The sequence below is a fragment of the Callorhinus ursinus genome, unplaced genomic scaffold (genome assembly GCF_003265705.2).
Source record: "Callorhinus ursinus isolate GAN/ISIS: 27379988/994484 unplaced genomic scaffold, GSC_fseal_2.0 scaffold12, whole genome shotgun sequence".
NCBI lineage: Eukaryota > Metazoa > Chordata > Mammalia > Carnivora > Otariidae > Callorhinus > Callorhinus ursinus.
Window position 1 is genome coordinate 22,585,629 of NW_027397074.1, and position 21,406 is coordinate 22,607,034.

Genomic DNA, 21,406 nt, shown 5'->3' on the forward strand with positions numbered 1-21,406 from the left:
AAAGAATCAAAGTTTGATAGGTGAGATACTGGCTTGCTGCTTCCCATTCCGCAGTTGAGCAAAAGTGAACAACAAACATACATGATGCTGTTGCCTCTTAATAAAGAAATGAAAAATTGGTTCTCACCCACTCCAATTAGACAGTCCTTTTTTGCTCACTTTTAATTTCACAAATCACTTAGAATCTAATTATCACTCTGCAAACTTATAGTGTTAATACATCTTACCTTCAATGGAGTTAAAGTCCAATTAGCGTGCTTTTCATACACATGAATCTTATGAGCCAGCAATTCAGATATATAGACATACCTTCAAAGAAGAAAGAGCTACATCAAAGCACTTGAAGTAATACAGCTCAGAAAGTTACGGTGAAGTTGTAAGAACCTTTCCTAGGAAAGAACTTCGCTTAGAGACTGGAAAATGCAACCTCTCTAAAAGCACACCAAATTCTGGAAGAAACAACTCAGCAAGTTTACAATGTGCAAAGGAATTTTCGTTTCTGAAAAGTTGTTTCTAAAGGTAGGAACCTAGTTGTCCCTGATTAGAAGGGAAGAAACGTAGCCCTAGTACCAGCTCTTAATATCTGGGAGGAAAATGTATGATATTACTTCTCTTCACTTGTCAATATAGTGACAATCCCCAGGTTCTGCATGTCAGAGGATAGCGAGTTCTCTCGGGCAGGCTTCAGGAGAACGCTTTGACAACCAGGCCCTTGTTTTAGGCCAGAAAAAGTATGGGAGAAGACAAGATGCTTGGCCTGGATCTGAGAGAAGTCTTCCTCCCCTCTCACCCTGAGCCTGGTCCTGACCCTGTGCATTTAGTATTTTGCATGCAGTGCAACGCCCCACTCATCGTAAAGACATGTGGTCAGTGCAGCCCAGAACAAAGAGAGAAATAACTGCGTATTATCTGCTACTTTGGAAGACCAGGAGATGCTATAAATATTTGAAAGCCATCCACATGGTTTCCTCTAATTATGTTACTAACCTCTGAAATCCGTGATGATAAAAGATGAGGAAGGCTATATATGACGGATACATGGCTTTTGTGGATAGACTGATGTTACCCAAAGTGTGGTCCCCCAACCAGTGTTGCTCTGTGAATTGTTTGTTTCGGGGGCATCATCAAATAATAATGTAAATCAACTACATTGTGAAGCGCAATGCCTAGTTAAGCTGACTTTCCCCCCACAGCAAAACTTTCTTGATGGAGAAAGCAGTGTCTTGATTTACATTTTGGTGCAAGCTTTTTATCTTGTCACAAACCAGCACTACTGAAATATATAACTACATGCTGTTAATCTTATTACGGCCTCAAAATTCTTCCCTCAAAACAAAGCTATTGAGAAATACTAAATGTTTATCACAGTTCCCCTCCTTGATATATTCATCCCTACCCCCAAATTTAAAAGAATATGCCTACACAAAATAGAAATTTTTGATTTGATACGTTTTATCCCCTGAGAAATTAAGATATTTTACATTCTTCCTAATTTCCTCTTACCAGGATAACATGTTAGAGCATATCATGTTGTTTAGAAAATGAGTATGTTCTAACAGTGTCTAATAAGAATCTGGGGAAATGAATGACATTTTAAAGAGTTCACATACTTGCCGTCAGGTGAGATGTTGATTCCATTAGCAAAATCAAATCCGTCTGCCATCACTCGAACTTCATTTGGACTATAGTAAACAACATAAGACCACGCTAAACCCAAATAGAGCTCCCAGGATCTCAGGTAGGGGTCAACAAAATAGTGATCATTTGTGGCATAAAAGTGCTCAGGTCCCACAGCAACAATATCATTCAAACTGCAAATTCAAACACACATATAGGATATATACAAGTGAAGGTCTTGTACATTACAGGATTAGGCATTGATTAGCATTCATTAATGGCTGTTTCTAAAATCAAGATGCAGATGAAGCTTTCACTCTAGCCGTTATGGCACAGAATTCATATGACATCAATCCCACCTGTAGGATCCTCAAAGACAATAATTACTCTTACAAAACCCTAAAAGGTTACTATAGCAATGTAACATAAAAATCCTATTAACTGTATCTGAAAAATAGTGCTCTGGGGTGCGTGTGTGTGTGTGTGCGCGCGTGTGCGCGCACATGCGTGCGTGTGTGCGTGTTTTGCGCCTGTGTGTGTGTGCACGTGCGTGCGCGCGTGTGTGTGCGTGCGCATGCGCGTGTGCATGTGTAGGTGTGTGTGCGTGCACGGGTGTGTGTGTGTGTGTGTGCGCGTGTGTAGATATACTACATTCAGTAGACATTAAATTAGGCCAGGAATCATTATCAGGGCAAAATGCATTTATGTTCATACAGAAGTCACTCTCACATAGAACAGTCTGGGATTATCATCAGGCAGAGGGAGGAAAAAACACTGGCCATCTTGAGACTTGCATTTTAGTTAAAGCTCTGTCACGATTAGCTGTGCTATTTAGGTAAAAGTAATCATTTTGCATGTCAGGGCCTCAGTTTCCCTAACTGTAAAAGGAGGATGAGATGGACTGCTGTATATTTCAGTCTTAGAAGGTCACTTCCGGCCTTAGGATTCTAAACCGAGGAAAATGTCCACGAGCAAGAATGTTCAGGAAAGGGACACTATGGCATATTTTCTTTCTGATTTTGATTCTCTCTCCGTTACTGAAAATCTAAGATATATGAGTCTATTTTTCTGCTTTAATAGGTACAACAGTGAACACATAAGTGAGTCATTCTCTGCTGATTGAGGTGACAGAAGTTCCCCAGGGCTATTATCTGGTAGAGAATTATCTCCGCTCCATTGCTGAGGGCGTAATGGCGGGCACATCAGCTCTGACGCAGTCCTGGGCTCCTGGGCCAGGTGGATAAGCACACAGTTTCAGGTTTCTCATCTGTAAAGAGAGGTTAAACAATTTTCCCAAAGTCCTACAGCTCATTAGTATAAGACTAAGGGTCAGAGTCTTAATTTGTAGAGTCTCAGTGGAAATCACAGTAAGACAATGCCTGTTGTGTGCTTTGTAGAAAGCCGGCCACTCACTGAACCCTCGTCAATGGTGATCACCACTGGGACATGAGAAAAAAGGTCCAGGAATTTAGGATTAGTGTGTACAGGCCCAGGCATAAACCTCTTCTCTCTCTCTTTTCCCCCCCTTTCGTTTTTAAAAGTAAATTTCCAAAGTGAGTAGTATACGTTACAAATCATTTGCCTGTTTTTCGTAAAAAAGAGCAGAGACGACTATTTCAGAGTAATAGCTTTGAAATCTTATAGACCCCAGTTGAATGCTGACGTTGCTTGCTATTGTCTATGGGACCACAGCGTGCCACTAAAATCTATACCTCAGTTTCTCTCTGGACTTTGTGAGGTTAGGGTGAATAAAATGAAAGAATGACTATAAAGACCTTGGCACTATGCCTGGCTATTAGAGATGATTGATCATGACTGCTGTGTTATCATTAATAACATACTTCAATTGTGATAGATTAGTAATAGGAATATTAATGCTATAAACAACCACATAAAGAGCTACTAAATACAAAGCAGAAAATATACATGGCTAGCCCTTCAATTGAGAGAGCAGAATTTTAGTTAATTGTGGCACTATGTTTGTTTTTTTCTTCCAGTTTGCTTCTATATTGCCAAAGACATGTGTTTTTGCACTTGGCCCAGAAAAAAAATACCCTAACCCTGGGAATCTGGACAAATATGAGGCTTCAAGATTAACTGTGAAACCAATAAAATAAGCTTTCACTATTTCAGAGTGGCTCAGAGCCCCCGCTTCAGCCTCAAGATACCAGGGTTAAAATTCCAGGTTTGCCATTTTACTGATGGTATTATCTGGGCCAAGTTAAATACTCCAAAATGGCATAATAATAACACCTAATTAAGAAGGTATTTGTAAAAAGATAATAAAGTAATCAGTTTAAATTGGTTATTGTAGCACCTAACTTACAGTTAAATCTCATTGTTACTATCACAATTATTACAATTATTATTAGCCCAGCTTCTCTATTCTATATACTTTTCCCTAATTTAGATCTTGGTATGTGGCACATTCTCCAGATTTCAGTAAACTGATTCTCTTTCCAAAATACATTTGTTGAGTGAATGTATAAATAACCTGTTCCACCGAAAGCCGCTCTCTGAATTTGCGCTCATCCTAGGGAGGCAGAAGACTTGGGCCACATAGTTCCTAGGCAGCTGCTAATTAGTAGATTGACCTTCATCCAGTTACTCAATTTCTCTCCAATCTCAGTTTCCTCATCTTCAAAACCACCAGATAAAAAAAGAGAGGAGGGGATCCTGGGAACACTGCGCGCCAGGCACCCTGCTAGGTCCCTGCCTGTAAATAACACACAGTTTAAAAGAAATCTAGATTTTCCAATACTGAGGTACTCCAATGCTGTCTGTTAACCATTCAGATAAAGTTTGGGACTCTAGACAATCTTAATGACTAGAGGATAAAGATTGTTTGGGAAGACTTTGTCAGACTTTTGTCCCAAATCCCTCACTAGCCTCACAAACCAAATCCTAAGGCAAGTGAGGAAGTTGATTTTGTGTTGGGTTGATGGGGATCAGGGATCCCTGGGTGTTTTCTTTTTCCTTGTGTTACATTGTCAAGAAGCCTAAGATTGGAGCTGAGTGTTAACCACAGATAGGTTACTCCATAAATCAGGTGCCCAAACAGCAGTAGGGGTAGGATGGGGTGGTATTAGAAGCACTGGATCTCAGATCTCCCTTGGGTATATGTTTCTAATTCATGGAAACATCTAAGATTCTATTTTTTTAATACAAAAAGAAATAAATGAATAAATAAGCCTGCTCATGATTTGGAATTTTTCTGTGAAACTGGTATGGGTTTGAAATATTAAGTCTGGTTTTGGAGAAGAACAGAGTCATGTCTTAATAACATCTTGAATGGACATTCTGAGGCTGAGAGCCATAAGTCAGCCTCCAGGCAGCCTGGGAAATGAGAGAGGAAGAGAACGGGTCTTCTCTCAGGGGTTTGAATCTTCAAAAGTATCTGCAGAAGACCATTTGGAGGAGTTTGTGATGATTAGAAAGGAGAGTTGACCAGCCATTATCCCCCCCTCCCACTCTGGCTGAAAGGAAAAACCAGAGGTGGATTAACCATCCACTGGTGTTAAAGGAAAATCGAAATATGATATATCTCAGTACTTAGGCAGAAGTTTGTGTCTAATGGTTTTCAGATGCAAAAGTGATTTCTCTTCTTCTTCAAATTTAAACAACTCAACTGTGGACTTAAAATCTGGATGGTTCACCACCAGCAGGTACATGGTATTATCTGAGAAGAGATTAAAAACAAAAATCGAAACATTAACTGAGCTCTCAGCTGTCAGCCCTGTCTCCAAAAAGCAATTTCAACCCACCTCCAACTAGTACTTAGGGTGTCAGGCAGATGGAATATTTTCATCTCCTTGTAGAGAGAAGCACTTGTGATTGCTCCAAAGGAAAAAAATGGCTAAAGGAAGAACTAGTGACAGTCTCTAAACACCTCCAAACTCCACAGGGGGGAAAAAAATCCTCAACTTAAGAATGAGCAACGTTTGACACTAAAACTCCAAAGAGCTTGTTAAGCTTTCTATTGCAAATGGTCTCAGCAAGATGCAGAGTTGAGATAAAAGAGATAAAAGATGTGGAGAACACTGACATGAGAAGGGGTGCTTGGGTATAATCCACACGGTGTAAGATGATAAATTCCATAAAAAGAACACCTGAGAGATTCTATCAAAGGGAAGCAGCTTCCATGAGTCAGTCCAGCTTTAAGACATAAAAGAGACCAATTTAATTGGTCAAGAAGGTGTGATTAGAGTTGGCAAGTGAAGTTAGATTATTACAGTCTTTGCCTTAAGGAGCAGTAAGTCTTTGGGAGTTTGATGTGACCAAATTGGTGTTTAAAGAAAAGCCATGCAAAGTTTAGTGGGTTGAAATGAAGAGATTTAAACAGAGAAGCCAACCAGGAGACTCCTGGTGGTTAGGACATTGAACAAACAAGTGTTTGTTTTCATTGGTATTAAGTGCTACATAGGGAAAATAAAACCAGATAAAAGAATGAAGAGTAATGAGATGTTTTCTTCATGACAGTCAGGGAAGTTCTAATGAAGTGATGTTAAAGCAGAAACCTAAATGATATAGGAGACCAAACCATGTGAGTATCTGGAGAAAGAGCATTCCAAGGTGAGGGAAGAGAGTGTGCAAAGGGCCTGCGGCAGGAGCTTCCTTGACACTTCTCTTAATAGTGAGCTTGTGGATGGAGTAGAGTGAGTAAAAGAAAGAGTGGGAAGCCTGCAGCCATAAAGGTAGGTAGCCAATGGGGCGCCTGGGTGGCTCAGTTGGTTGGGCGACTGCCTTCGGCTCAGGTCATGATCCTGGAGTCCCGGGATCGAGTCCCGCATTGGGCTCCCTGCTCGGCGGAGAGTCTGCTTCTCCCTCTGACCCTCCCCCCTCTCATGTGCTCTCTCTCTCTCATTCTCTCTGTCTCAAATAAAAAAAAAAAAATCTTTAAAAAAAAAAGGTAGGTAGCCAAGGCCAGTCTTGTTAGGGCTCATGGTAAGGACCCAGGGCTTACTCACTGGGGCCTTGGAGCCAAGGAGTAACATGACCTTATAGTTACAGCAGTAATCCAGGTGTGGGGGGGGAAGGGACTGGGCCAGAAGGATGGCACTGACAAGAAGTGGCAAGAAAGGATATGAAGACATTTGACAGGAAGTATCAAAAGTCCCTGATGATGGCTGAGAAATGAGGAAGTCAAAAATAAAACATGAGTGAGCACTGAAACCCAGAGCCATGTTTTGTGCAGCAGATTCTACCTCTAGGCATTTATCGTAAGAAAATACTCACAGAAGATATATATACAGGAATGTTTATTTTGGCATTGTTCACAATGAACATAAAGGCAGAAACAGACTGAATATCCATCAACAGAAGAACTACATTACTGCACTCCCATGCATCTGAATCCTAAACAGTCATTGTAAAGGAGCTCTAAATGCAGTCCTAGAAAGGAGTCCATAATGTAATATTAAATGCAAAGGCACTTTATAGAAGGGTTTGGGTAATATGACTCCCTTTTATTCTTAAAAGTGTACACATACCCAACAGTATATTTCTTTGCACTTGATGTTTTAAAAATAAAATACAATGTTGATAAATGGGTGGAGAGGTCACTGAAAGGGGACTATATATGTACATATAAAAGATGTCATACGGGGTGGAAAGATAAAAGGATGGAAAATCAGTTTTCAACATGTTGAGTTTAAAGCAGCTATAGGAGAGGAATCAAATAGAATACTCTGGTAAGCTTGAAGGAATGGAACTGAAGAGCTGATTAAAAATAAAGAATACCCCATTAAGGGAATTCTCCCAGAAAGCAGGCACAGTTAACGGTTGTGACTTGGTTGAACTTTTTGAACTAGAGCAAATAAAGAGGAGGCAAAAAATCAGTCTTTTGGGGAGTGTGCAGAGAATTTCAAATGAGTGACAAAACAATGAACAGGGGGGAAAACCTGCAGTAGGATCAGAACTAAGCTAAATAAGTATATTGGAATATTGGGGAGGAGAAATTTACTTGAGGGAGAAAGTGGTCAACAGCATAAACGAGGTGGAGGAAGGAAGAAAGGAAAAAAGGCCAGAAAGAAGGGAGGGAGGGAGGGAGCTGTTGCGTTAAATGAATTCTTTATATATTTTGGATATTAGCTCCTTATCAGATACACGATGTTGCAAATATTCCTTTCCATTCAGTAGGTTGGCTTTTCATTTTGTTTATGATTTCCTTTGCTGTACAGAAGCTTTTTACTTTGATGTAGTTCTACTTGTTTGTTTTTGCTTTTGTTGCTTTTGCCTTTGGTGTCAGATTTAAAAAGAATCATCTCCAAGATCTATGTCAAAGAACTTACTGCCTATGTTTTCTTCTAGGAGTTTTATGGTTTCAGGTCTTCTATTCAAGTCTTTAATCCATTTTGAGAATTCATTTAACTCAATAGCAAAAGCAAATAATCTGATTTTAAAATGGGCAGAAGAGGTGGGCCTGGGTGGCTCACTCTGTTAAGTGTCCGACTCCTGATTTTGGCTCAGGTCATGATCTCGGGGTCCTGGAATCGAGCCCTGTGTCTAGCTCTGTGCTCAGCGAGAGTCTGCTTGAAGGATTTTCTCTCTCCCTCTGCCCCTTACCCCACTCACATTCAATCTCTCTCTCAAATAAATAAATAAATCTTTAAAAAAATAAAAATAAGCAGAAGATCTGAAAAAGATATTTTTCCAAAGAACACATAGACAACCAACAAGTACAAGAAAAGATTCTCAACATCATTAATCAGGGAAATGCAAATCAAAACCATAGTGAGATACCATCTCACACCCATTAGAATGGCTATTACCAAAAAGACCAGAAATAACAAGTGTTGGCAAGGATGTGGAGAAAAAGGAGCCCTCATGCACTGTTGTTGGGAATGCAAACTGGTGCAGCCACTGTGGAAAACACTGTGGAGTTTTCTCGAAAAATTAAAAATAGGGCGCCTGGGTGGCTCAGTTGGTTAAGCGACTGCCTTCAGCTCGGGTCATGATCCTGGAGTCCCGGGATCGAGTCCCACATCGGGCTCCCTGCTCAGCGAGGAGTCTGCTTCTCCCTCTGACCCTCTTCCCTCTCATGCTCTCTATCTCTCATTCTCTCTCTGTCAAATAAATAAATAAAATCTTTAAAAAAAGAAAAGAAAAGAAAAATTAAAAATAGAACTACCATACAACCCAGGAATCCCATTCTGGGTATTGATCTAAAGAAAATGAAAACCCTAACTTGAAAACTATATGCTTCCCTATGTTCATTGCAGCATTACTTACAGGAGTCAAGACATGGAAACAACCTAAGTGTCCATCGATGGATGAATAAACACACACACACACACACACACACACACACACACACACACACACACAGAGGAATATTATTCAGCCATAAGTAAAAGAACAAAAATCCTGCCATTTGTGACAATATGGATGGACCTTAAGGGCACTATGCTAAGTGAAATAAGTTGGGGGGGGGCGGAAACTAAAGCAAGTGATTTCTTTTATACATAGAATTAAAATCTAAAAGTGAAATACAAAGCTCATAGATGGTGGTTGCCAGAGGTAGGGAGTGCAGGGCAGGAAAAACAGGGGGTCAAAATGTAAAAGGAAAACAAAGGCAGTTGATGTCAAATCCCGCAGGGGTTTCTGTGCACGTAGAGACGCAGCAGACGGCTGCATATAGAAAGGAAGAAATGGAAGGACGGCATGAGGGATGGGGGCGATATGTTGATAGCTTTGAAATGTGGAGGAGTAGTTTGAAGACAAAACAGAGGAACCAGCGGACAGAAGGGCACGGAAAGTGACAGGGCTGAGAGAAAACCGACCACGGTAACTTTCTGTCAGTGGATCTATAGGTTGCTGATGCTTTCTGTTAGAAAAATCTATCCTTGTAAATTCCCAGATCAGAACAATTGTTTGAAATGGAAAACCCATAATGATCAGAGCTAAATATTATTGTTACCATAATTATAGGGATAATGTGAATGCTGGTATTTTTAAAAAATAAGTGCTTTACAAACCTCAAGTATTTTAGCATTCTCAAGCATCAGAGTGGTTATAATATTATATTTCATTAACATAGGGGATACGTTTAACAGAAGAGTAACATTAACCATGATTATACTGTAGTTGAATGAGAGGAAATATTCACTCTTTAACATTTTTTAAATTTTGGCTTTATTTTTAATAAGCATTAAATAGCGTTACCCTCGTCTGTGAATGTGCTAATCCCATGAGGGTTAAATGAAGACTGATCGAAGTTACTTCCAGTGACCCTCAGTTCTAACACTTTTGGATCTTCTTCATTCAGGTCCATCAGAAGAATTTTGCCAGGCTTATCAGGTGCAAAGCTCTTCATTCCAGGATATTTTAATCCCTTATGAAACATAAAGAAGAAAAAAATAGACCCATTACAAATACTTCAAAAGCTGATCGAGGCGGTAGATGGCACATGGGGTCATACTGTCTGCTTCGCATCACAGGGCCACATGGGAAGCCTCTTGGTTGGCTTGTGCGATAGGCCCATGGGGGTTCTGGAAGCCACATGTTCCACCAGTCCACCCCACACAACACACTGGCTCGGACCCTTCCATCACCAGCAGCAAAGCCATATGTGTCCCATACCACAAACTCATGAGAAAGATCAAAAATGGAAAAGTAGACCAACTGGGCAATTGCTAATGGGCTTCAATCATATAAGCAAGGAATATGGAGAGGACACTGGTTATGGTTTTTAAAATGTCTCCTGGCAGGTTCCTTGGAAGCATCTGAGGGACAGAGTTTTAGGGGAAGTCTAGCGAGCCCAGAGACAACTTCTTTCTTAGCCTTCAATGAGAACAACACAGCTGTTTTTTGTTTTAGATGCCGGGGTCCCGTATAAGATTTTGCTTGGAATATGTTATTCTGTTGCTTTAGAAAAGAGGTTTGCAAGACGCTGCTGGAGAAGATGACTAGTCTTCCATCTTCATAGGAGAAAACTGGACTAAATAAATTACAACAGGCAGCAAAGGTTGTTGACTTCTTTTGTTTTTGAGCTATGTCACCACCACAGTGGTTTGTATGCAGAAGAGGTTCAACAAACGTGGTGGCTTCACTCTTCAAAGTGTGGAAATTGTGGAATGGCCTATCAATAATTTTAGATTAAAGGGCTTATTTTGAAAAGTGTGAAAGAAAAAGGTAAAATCTAAATGACATGTGGAGGGATATATAGAAACATACACCCAATTCAGTAAATATTTGACTATACCACTTAAGTGTCTCAAGGGATAGACCATCGATGGAAAGCCATTCTTGAACTCACTGGACTCAGAAATTGCTACAATGGAAGATAAGGTCATATTTGAGTTCAGCGTACAGACAGGAGTACACATATGCCTAGAAGGCATACAGCCATAATTTTAACACCGGTGTAAAATGTATATACTATTTGTTTTTTGAACCATATGACTGCTTATTTTATTTGAAGGTGGGCATTGGAAAATAGCAAGCTTAAACAAAAGACTTAAGCTGCTGGGTCTAGAACATGGCGTAGAGCACCGTAAAGAAAGAAACCACTTACAGAGCTAATGAAAGCCAGTCCATTAGGGAGTATCTCCAAGTCTTCAGAGCCAGTTTCTGCCAGAAGAGAGAATAGTCAGGACAGAGTGTTGTGGACGGCTGCAGGGAGCTAGGGATCCTTCTCTTTACCACTCTTAGCTAGAAAATGGGGCTACATATTTAGCTCTTATTCGATAGATTCAGAATAATTAACTCTTTCATTTACTTCTTCAAATTGACTAATAGGAGTCTATAAAAATTAGAAGACACTGCTATAATTAAGTGTAATTAAAATTTACACTTAATATGTATTTTTTAAATTAATGGACTAGAACTTTTTCCTCAGGGTCTGAAATCTCTTACATAAAGTTCATGGAAATTCACAAAATTTATAAAAGGTACAATTATTTGAAAACAGCTTGCTGTTTTGTTAAAGACACAGTGTAAACTACCAACATATATTAATACTTAATTCCAAATCCAATAAATTCTTTTGAGAACCATATTGGAAATATAGGCAGATTCCAAATTCTTCAGTTAAAATGGGGATACATTTCATATGCAAAATACATATCCACTATTAATTTTAAGCATCAGTAAAACATCACCAAGCTAATTATACTTTACATGTACATTTTTAAAATCTCTATCAACCTAGAGACAAATGAGATTTTTGATTTTGTATTGATACTCTTAGTGGAGATGTTTGTTTTTCAAATATCCAGTGACATATAATATCAATATCATATTTATTTTCTAGAGAAAGATTACACTGTAAGATATCTGGCCAACCTTATTGATGCTGACTGAATAAGTCATATGGTCTAGCCTTTCCTTCCTTAGTCAACTGAAATAAATAATTCTAAACTTAGCAAAACAAAACGTAACATCCAAAGCATGGATCTCAAACAAGTTGTCCTCAAATAACAAAATAGGTTGGTTGAAACCAGACGGGGACTTGAGTCCTGTGACACTCCCTGTTGGTTGCCTATAAGCTGCTACTCCCCTGGTGTTTTACCTTTGCTGACAGGGCCTGCCTTCCCCAATGGGAGCCGCATAATTACTTTCCCAGCTTCCTTTGCAGCTAGGGCCCCAGCCTGTTGTCTATCTCTGACTAATGAGATCTGAGGGGAAATCTGCTGAGAACTTCTGGGAAAAAATATTCTTACCCCACATTTAAAAGAGAGATGCATGAGGGCAAGTCTTGCGGTAACTGCCAAGGTGTGTGAGGGCTTTTTAAAATTTGTCCCTTTACTCACTGCTTTTTCTCCTTCCCTGTCCCTCCCCTGGAATCTCCTTAGGTTGTATTACCATAAAATCAAACACTGTTCTCACTTATTGTTTTTGCTAAACTGACCAAACAAAAACAAACTATGAAAAACCATCAATACCTTGGCCATATGTTGGTGAAGTCAAAAGTCAAGTACGCTGGTATTTATAATTAACTACTGACTTAATCATTCTCTCCTGGTTCATGGTTCTATTTTTTTAACAAAACTAAACAGGTGTATTAATCAAATCAATAGCAAGATAATACTGCAAGTTCCAATGAGATACTTCCTCCTCTCTACATACTTACCTATTCCTTTCACTAAATTACAGTTAGGAAGTTCGACTGGTGTTACTTCTCGGAAGGCATTAAGTCGTGTTCTGGGGGAGAAAAAAAAAGTAATAAAACGCACCGAAAACTATTCAGAAATTGCAATTAAGTTGCAAAAGTTAGCTGCCAATACAGTTTTCCTCAACTGGACTTTGCCTGAGTTTCAACCCCGGGGTTAGCGGTCCCTGGAGTCTGAGTGATTCTACCAAACAAGGTCAGAATAAGACCTGTGGGGCCTCTGGGTACATTCAGTGTTTATTTAGCCGAGGTGGACAGATCCACAAAGGAAATACATCATGTCCTCTCCAGAGCTCTGCGCATTTTGGCAGGAATAGGAACTATTTCATCAGCTGTGTAAGGAGTCCTATGTGGAAATTTGGGTTAAATAGCAACATGGTTCCAATTTACTCCATTGATGTTTTAGGGCTGCTGACAGATGGGCCTCCTACCCATCTGCCAGTCTGGCTCCAAAGCCTGGACTGGGCATCTGCTTTGGGGTGTGTCACTTGAAAAACACAGGTGTGCTTAAAGGGTTTATAACTTCAGAAAATCATACCCACGGCCAGCATATAAAAAGACATTTCACACACACACACACACACACACACACACACACACACACACACACAAAAGCAACTTATTAAATTTGAGTGCATAAACATCCCGGGGAACATTTGAGCACAGGACAAAAGAAAAAAGGCCAGATGTGGGAAGGACGTACCAGCCGGCTGCCTGAGCAGAGCAAAACTATTGTTGAGGCATTTAAAAGAACTGGCCCACAACATCAGCACGGCCAAGAGATTTAAACAATCAACACTTTTTTTGAGAACTAATGATACAATATGGTCCTTAGCGAGTAGCAATGATTATTCGAGAATACCCAGAAATCTTATTTGGCTAAAGATAGGCTGAGAAATTCTTCACTTGCCTTACTGATAATTTAGTCTCACAGAGGAAGAGGTTGGGCTAGGGGACACTCTGGATAAAATTCTTAAGATGGTATAAAATGATAGGGATTTGGGGTGCTCCATCTTTCATCCAGAAAAAATGTAACATGTTCCTACTGCCATGGCGCTGGCCATCAATTCCACCCACCTTTGGAGAGGGTCTGACCTAACAGGCTGGGAGTGGGGTCTAGCAATTAGCTTTGTTAATCATTGTTAACAGGAAAAACCACAGTTTATCCTGAAGCACAACCAGAGTGGAGAACCACCAGCCCAGTTGCTAGAGCTCCAGAGATGAATGAATAGCTGCAGAAGTCCTGGCCTGTGAACAGAGAGAGGGTGGTTCCCTGAATGATGAACTTGAATTTACAAAGGAGACTTCAAGGGAAAGTTGGGCTCTGCCCCCATGACCTGAGAAGCTACAAGGTATTTAAAAAATGGGAATCTGACATTATAATTACAAAAGTTCACAATAAAGAAATAAAAGGCAAAAGGACGCTGCATTAGGAAAAGGATTTTGCATGGCGCGCGCGCACACGCACACGCCCGCACGCATGCACGCACACGCACACATGCGCGCGCGCACACACCCTAAAACAGGTTCACAAAAGGATACTCATCCTAATACATGTAATACATTCTTAACTTTTCTATTCAATTCTATTTCATTCATTTCACAATGCTGGCCATAATCTACTAAATTTGATTTGTGAACCTCCATTTTGGAAAACCTTGGTCTAGGGAAACCTCAGTGAATACCCGTAAAGTGCCCCAAGGGATTCAAAGGACAGCACCAACGATGTTGAAGTTGCAGGTCCCGTAGAAGAGATTCGATGACATGAAATCCCTGAGGGGGCCAAGACTTGTGAAAAATACCAAGGGTAGCCAAAGTAACTGTTCTTAGAGCCAAAGCCACACGGGAAGAACAGGCGCACTGCCTGGTCACAAGGCCCATCAGACCTGCTGGGATAACAGAGGTCAGGGAAAAGCAGAGCAGATCAGCCCCCATCCTCGTTCAGGCTTCTGTCGCATGCAAGACCATCTCTGACCTGGTAAATGTAGAATAATCACAGTCAAAGGGAGCCCAGGGTAGGTAAGGAGGCATGAAATCAGCACTCAGTTGCTTTGAGGTCAAATGTGTGGCCCCAGAACAAGTCATATCTCAACAGAATAATCACTGAGACTACAGCGCAGGTACGGTATATACCCTCATTTAATCTTCCAACCCCTTCCTGAGGTTTTACTTCCCCGATTTTATGGATGACTAAGTTTAAGGGGCTTTCCAAATCCGCAGGCCTATGAAGTGGCTGAGTTGGGACTGGAGCTCAAGTGAGAAGGCAAAGCTCACATTCGGTCGTCTGCTCAACATGCACAGTTAACGCTGCTCAAAACCGGAGGAAGCACCAGAAAACAACTCCGCCTGTGTTACTATAATCCAGCTCGTATTTTTCTATCTTAATCTTAATTATCAGGAAATAGCTGATCAAGGGCTTGCTCAGGTTCAGATGTTCCAGGTCTAAGGGATAAAATTCAATGTGTGCGGTGCGCCCCTGATTTCACAGGCCTCTGAAGTCTGGCCAGAAATCACACAATCCCTGCTGTGAATTATTCTTCGCAAATATGTGCTTGCTTCTCACAAAAGAAAGCAAGGATTTTTAGCTTATGCATTAAGAAATCCATTCTGGAACTTTCCTTGGGGCCATATTCAGCCTCCTCAGTCTACTTTCTGCTACTGTACTCTCCTCATTCCTCCATTATTCCTTATTGGGACCAACTGTGTGCCAAGCCCTATGCGAAGGGCTCTTGTGCATACTTCCCCAGTTAATTTCCTCGTCACGTTTGAGGCAACGATTAATATCTTACCTGATTGGTAGGTAAGAAAACTGAGGCAAAGAGAAGCTACGTAGTTTGCTTGTGGTTGCTTATTTCAAATGGTAGAGATGGGATTTGAAATAAGGTGTCATGATACGGGGCCCTTTTCTATCTATCGATTTCACACCCCTTTTCCTTTGTTCCCACTTCTCCCTCTGCCTACCTCCTCCTCCTTCTCCCCTACCTCCTAACCCCGGGGGGGACTACTCCTTCTCATGCCTTTTTGTAGCTCCTCCTGGTCTTCTGTGATAGGATTAATAACTCCTTTATCTGCATGAACCTCCTCATCTACGTCTATCACGTCTCTGACCCTATTGTTTCGTAAGTTACTGGTTTTGGTCTTGTGGCTCAGAGTAAACTCTGAAATCTGTGAGTGAATACTGCATCCTATTCATCTTTGTAACCCAGCAAGGACCCAGCACCCGCAGAGAGAAGGTCGTCCGTAGATGTCTGCCCAGTAGTTTTGTGGAATTACTAGGCGGGTGCATCAGATGGAGAAAGTGGTGTCAGTTGTATTGATAGGGAAGGCTGGAGAGTTATTTATTCATCCTTAGCCTAGGGTCGGTCACATGAGGCATTATCCTAATATATATTCAAATATCACTCATTAGGTGGATCATTCGTAGGTGGATTTTTGTGATAGCATATGGCCAAAAATAAAGCTATCATTTACAGAGTACCTTTCATGTGCCAGATTTTATATTTATCCTACTATGATATGTACTATCATCCCATAAGTTTCAGGTGAAGAGACAGGCTCAGCATGGTAAAGTGACTTGGAAGTTGCAGAACTGGCACCCAGCCCAGTTCTGCTGGAATCCACCACTGCCCTTTTCCCACCGTGGTGTGGAACGTGGAGCAGGCGTGGGGTGGCAGAAATGCTCACATTAGCTTTGCAGTCTCCTTCTAATGCAGGGAAACAGTGGTCTCACACGTCACAAGCAGCAACTTAGGAATGGGCAAGTTGCCATAGAGACGCAGGGCGGCAACATTCCACACTCCCAGGGCGCTGTTCATAGCCCAGTCCAAGGCATTCCTTGGGTTTGCGCGTCCACACCCCACGAGGTCACAACAGCGGACTACAGAGCTGGGCAGGGGAGACTACTGATCCAGGGGAGCTCTCTCGGTTCCTTCCTCGGTGCTGTTATCACCTCGAAAGCATTAGGGTACCCCCTCGAGACACCTTTTAAATCCTTTCACAAGTTCCCACCAGCCCCAGACTTATATAATCTCATGTGAACCTGCCCCACTCCTGTCTACTGGATCTCTGAAGAACACAGGGTGTATCCACTGTGGGGGTTTGGGTTGCTCCTGATGCAGGTCTCAGGACATAATCTCTTCCTTTCTCTTCCTTGGGCAGGTTCATGATCTTCTCTGGGACTCAAGGGCCTTGCCTCTAAATAGTAACAAATGTAATTTACTGATCCTCCAGAATCTCTTGATCTGGTTCCAACATGGGTGATAATAGGATTTGAATGTCCTTTAAAGAAGTGCATACAAATCCCCTGGGGGAACTTGTTAAATGGTGCTGATTTGGATTCTGTAGTGTGGGGTGAGGCCCGAGATTGTGCCACTGAGATTGAGCTCCCAGCCGATGCTCATGCATCCGGTCCACAGCCCCTTTGAGGATTGAGGCTTCAGGGCCTTTCAAACAGGGGGCCCTGCTGCTCCGGTCTGGGCTGCTCGCATCCTCCATCTCACTAACCACCATCCTCTCGGCCCTGCATCGTTCCTATTCTCCAGGTTCTTCTAGATCCCCCTTCCATTCTAAAACCAGAGGTTCATCTCACGCCCACTTTCCTCTTGCCTTCTCAAATGTCTGATTAAAGGTAGAAGTTTTTTTTCTTTCATTTTTAAATAAGATTCTTTAAATTTAAATTTTACTTAGTTAACAATTTTGGTTTCTGAAGTAGAATTTAATGACTCATCACTTACATACAACACCCAGTGCTCATCACAACATGTGCCCTCCTTAATACCCATCACCCGTTTAGCCCAACCCCCCACCCACCTCCCTGCAGCAACCCTCAGTTTGTTCTCTATCCTTTCTTTTTTTAAAGATTTTATTTATTTACTCATGCGAGACAGAGAGAGAGAGAGAGAGAGAGAGAGAGAGAAGCAGGCCCCCAAGGAGCAGGGAGCCCGAGGCGGGACTTGATCCCAGGACCCTGGGATCATGACCTGAGCCAAAGGCACACGCTTAACCATCTGAACCCCCCAGGCACGCTGTTCTCTATCCTTAAGAGTCTCTTTTAGTTTGTTTCCCTCTCTCCTTCCCCTCATCCCTTCCCATATGTTCATCTGTTTTTGTTTTTGTTTTTTTCTTAAATTCCACATATGAGTGAAATCGTATGGTATTTGTCTTTCTCTGGCTGACTTATTTCACTTAGCATAATACATTCTAACTCTATCCACATTGTTGCAAACAGCAAGAGTTCATTCTTTCTGATGGCTGCGTAATATTCCATTGTATATATATTCCACATCTTCTTTATCCATTCATCTGTTAATGGACATTTGGGCTCTCTCCATTGTTTTGGCTATTCTTGATAATGCTGCTATAAACATCAGGGGTGCATGTACCCCTTCGAATCTGTATTTTTGTATCCTTTGGGTAAATATGTAGTAGTGCGATTGCTGGGTCCTAGGGTAGTTCTATTTTTAACTTTTTGAGGAGAATTTTGTATCCTCTGGGTAAATATGTAATAGTGCAATTGCTGGGTCCTAGGGTAGTTCTATTTTTAACTTTTTGAGGAACCACTGTCTTCCAGAGTGGCCCCACCAGCTTGCATTCCCACCAACAGTGTAAGTGGGTTCCTCTTTCTCTGCATCCTGGACAACACCTGTTGTTTCTTGTGTTGTTAATCTTATCCATACAGGTAGAAGTTTAAGGACTAAGGTTCTGTGCCCCCTCACTGGATCCAGGTGCTGAAAATAAAGCAGTAAATTCTGAATTCCAAATGAGACTCCAGGTCTTCCCACTGAGGCAGCCCCACGGCAGAGCATCTCCTGCAGACATGCTATCCACAATGGGAAACCGCAGGCAAGGCCAACAAAGGGACTCACAGGGACTGGTGTTACGTTGGACTATCATCATAGCGTACTTTCGTCCTTTCAGAAAAATCAGAATCAGAGGAGAGGCTCAGAAAAAAAGGCCAAGGTCCCCTTGCTGCCCAAGGACAGGTCCCAATTTTATCATGTTGAAATTTGTCTTGGTGCAAGTCAATGTTATTGAACAGTCCTTTTCAAACTGGATCCCAGAGAGTCTGACAGGGTGTTTATAGATGGTACCAAGAGAGGGGAATGGAGGTGTGGGCAAGTAAGTCTGTGAAATGATGACATAAAGCAAAATTGTTTTGTTTTTGTTTCTGTTTTTTTGTAACTGAAGGATTTTTCAAAGCTTTCAATATGCCAGAGTGCACTGTCAATCTCTAGGAAAAGGCTACAATAGATAACACTTCCCAAATTTATATGTCCAAGGAATGTGCTTTTTGTTTTTTCTTTTTTGTTTTGTTTTTGTGGAGCAAGTCTTGTGGCTCATGGTCTAAGGAACAAATTTAGGGAAATATTAAAGTTGAATCACATAAGCTCAGACCACATGTTGAGAGAGAAACTTTTCAGGGTTGGGGCAGTAAAGCTATGCTTTTACACAAAAACATATACAAAATGCCTACAAGTCTCCATTCTTAGAGTAAATTAAGGAAGGTAAACCAGAAAGACAGACCCTCACTCCTTCCTGGCAGATCTGTAATCCTGCGGAAGACATCTTTGTGTGGGGCCTCTGGAAAAGTGGGGGCAGAAGAAACCCAGGTACAGATGTAGAATTGAAAGGATAAAGCCCACAAGGGGTGTTAGATATTTATATCTCATTTATTTTCATCCCAGGATAATACCATGACCCACACATATGCTGGGGGGAAATATACATATATATGTATAATATATGTAAATATATTTATATTTATATATATTTATATTATATATATAAATACATATATAATACATGTAAAATATATTTATATGTATTACATATATGTATTAAATAAAATAAATATAATAAAATAGAGAGATTCTCCTTTATCATCAAATAGTACTATGTTTAATGAAAATCCACAAACCGTAATTTTTACATGATTTGAACCCCAAATCACTGTTACTTTTCTCTAATAGTTTGTGATTACAAAAATAACAATTAGAAGAAAAAAACCCAACAGTTTGTAAAAAAATTATTCTGAAAGAAAGCTTGGGGTCATGAAAGTTTTTTAAAAGGCTAAAATGTTCAGTTTGGTTTTTAGTAATGTTTTACTTCAAAGTAAATAACAAGAGAGTGACTAAACCTTAGGAATTAGGATGGTCTCTAGACTTTGAACCCCTGTAAAGTTACCATGAAACTACTGAAACATTCTTAAAAACTAACCCACCCACCCCCCACTTTTACAGTAGCTAAGGGTTTATAAGTACTTTAAGAGAAGCAGAGCACTAACGTTTATTCAATAGTTACTATGTCCCAGGCAGGATGAGTGTGTCTTATTGGTTCAGTCTTACTAAAGCCGAGAATGTTAGAGATGTAACATGATTTGCCCAAGATCCCATAATGGAAGGGACAGAGCAAGAACCCAGGACATCAGATGCCTGCGCCAGGGTTCTATCCTCCCCCCCACAACTACCCCCCACCACTGCCCAACTGGAGCGAGTAAGAGGTGGGGGCAGGCCCTCACAGAGTGTGTTTGCTCCCACCTGCTCTGCTCCGCATGTGTTTTGTGTCTCTGTGTGGCCTCAAATTGAGAATCCCCAAGCTGGGAAAGATTTATGGCCATGACGGGGCGGCTCCTTCCCTAACTACCCCAATTATCAGGGGAGATCCCAGGTCTGGTGCTCTATCTTGAAGCGAGAATGAGAGGTGATTCTGTAGCCAAGGCACACGGATCCTCATGAAAAATCAATTTGTGTATGCCAACAACTTGGCCATCACACCAGTGTGATTTGTGCCCTTCCTCCATCTCTCAGGCCGTGAACAAGGACATGTTTTCAGCCTGTGCATCTAGAACTTACCTGGGGACTTTCGGTTTAAAACTACACCCTATTTTCAGGGGAGCTCCTGGGGTTGGCGGGGTGGCAAGGACCGGGGCTGCAGCCCTCACCACAACTCAACTTACTGATAAGAAGCCTGGTGATCCCTGAAGAGTGCCAGTCCCAGCCCCAAGAGGGTGAGCATCATCAGCTTCGCCATGGCTCGGACAGGAACGGAGAACTGGGCTGATACACAGACTGCGGGAGACTGGCCCGCCTGCAGCCTGAGCCTCGTTGGGGCTGCCCGGGCTCGGCTTGCCCCGCCCCTCCCCTCTCCGCAGCACAGAGGGCACCAGCTTGGGGTCAGCACCAGAGGCCAGGAGCTGCGTGCTCCCTGGAGACCTTGAAGAGAGGAGATACGGAACAGCTGCCCAGACCTGGCAAGAGGTGGAGAGCATGCCGGTTGGTGGAAATGGAGAGCTGTGGGAAAAGAGAGCCAGGCTTTGATGAGCACTCACTTTGTGCCAACAAGGTCCTAATCCCTGTGGCTCAGAGGGGTTCAGTAATGGGATCACTGTGACTCAGCCAGAAAAAGCACGGAAGGGAGAAAGGGCTGTGATTAGAACCCCTAGGATCTAACTTCATTCTCACCAGGCTACCACTGTGTGTCACCTTCAAACATCTGGATTTCAGGTATCTCAATCTCCGAGCAACACTCCTGAGCTTACAGCTCAGCAAGTACATCACTGCAACATTCATTCATTCCAGGCACTCACCGGCCACTTAGTCAGTACCTGCTGTGCTCTACAAATCCGTAAAATACATCACTACTGCCTATATAGTGCTGTGGGTGATGCTTGTGTGCATTATG

At 41.7% G+C, this 21,406-nt stretch overlaps 1 protein-coding gene across 1 annotated transcript in view; it reads right to left on the reverse strand.

The window, feature by feature from the left end:
* The window catches only part of PON1 (paraoxonase 1), a 32,844-nt gene extending 11,987 nt beyond the window's left edge, over positions 1 to 20,857 (reverse strand). The window contains exons 1-7 of the mRNA XM_025873269.2: positions 20,682 to 20,857; positions 12,689 to 12,759; positions 11,132 to 11,187; positions 9,781 to 9,949; positions 5,170 to 5,296; positions 1,611 to 1,811; positions 228 to 309 (exon numbers count right to left, since the gene is read on the reverse strand). Of these exons, the coding sequence (XP_025729054.1) occupies positions 228 to 309; positions 1,611 to 1,811; positions 5,170 to 5,296; positions 9,781 to 9,949; positions 11,132 to 11,187; positions 12,689 to 12,759; positions 20,682 to 20,755 (780 nt within the window). The 5' untranslated portion in view covers positions 20,756 to 20,857. The remainder of the gene's footprint in view (positions 1 to 227; positions 310 to 1,610; positions 1,812 to 5,169; positions 5,297 to 9,780; positions 9,950 to 11,131; positions 11,188 to 12,688; positions 12,760 to 20,681) is intronic.
* Positions 20,858 to 21,406: the final 549 nt, after the last annotated feature.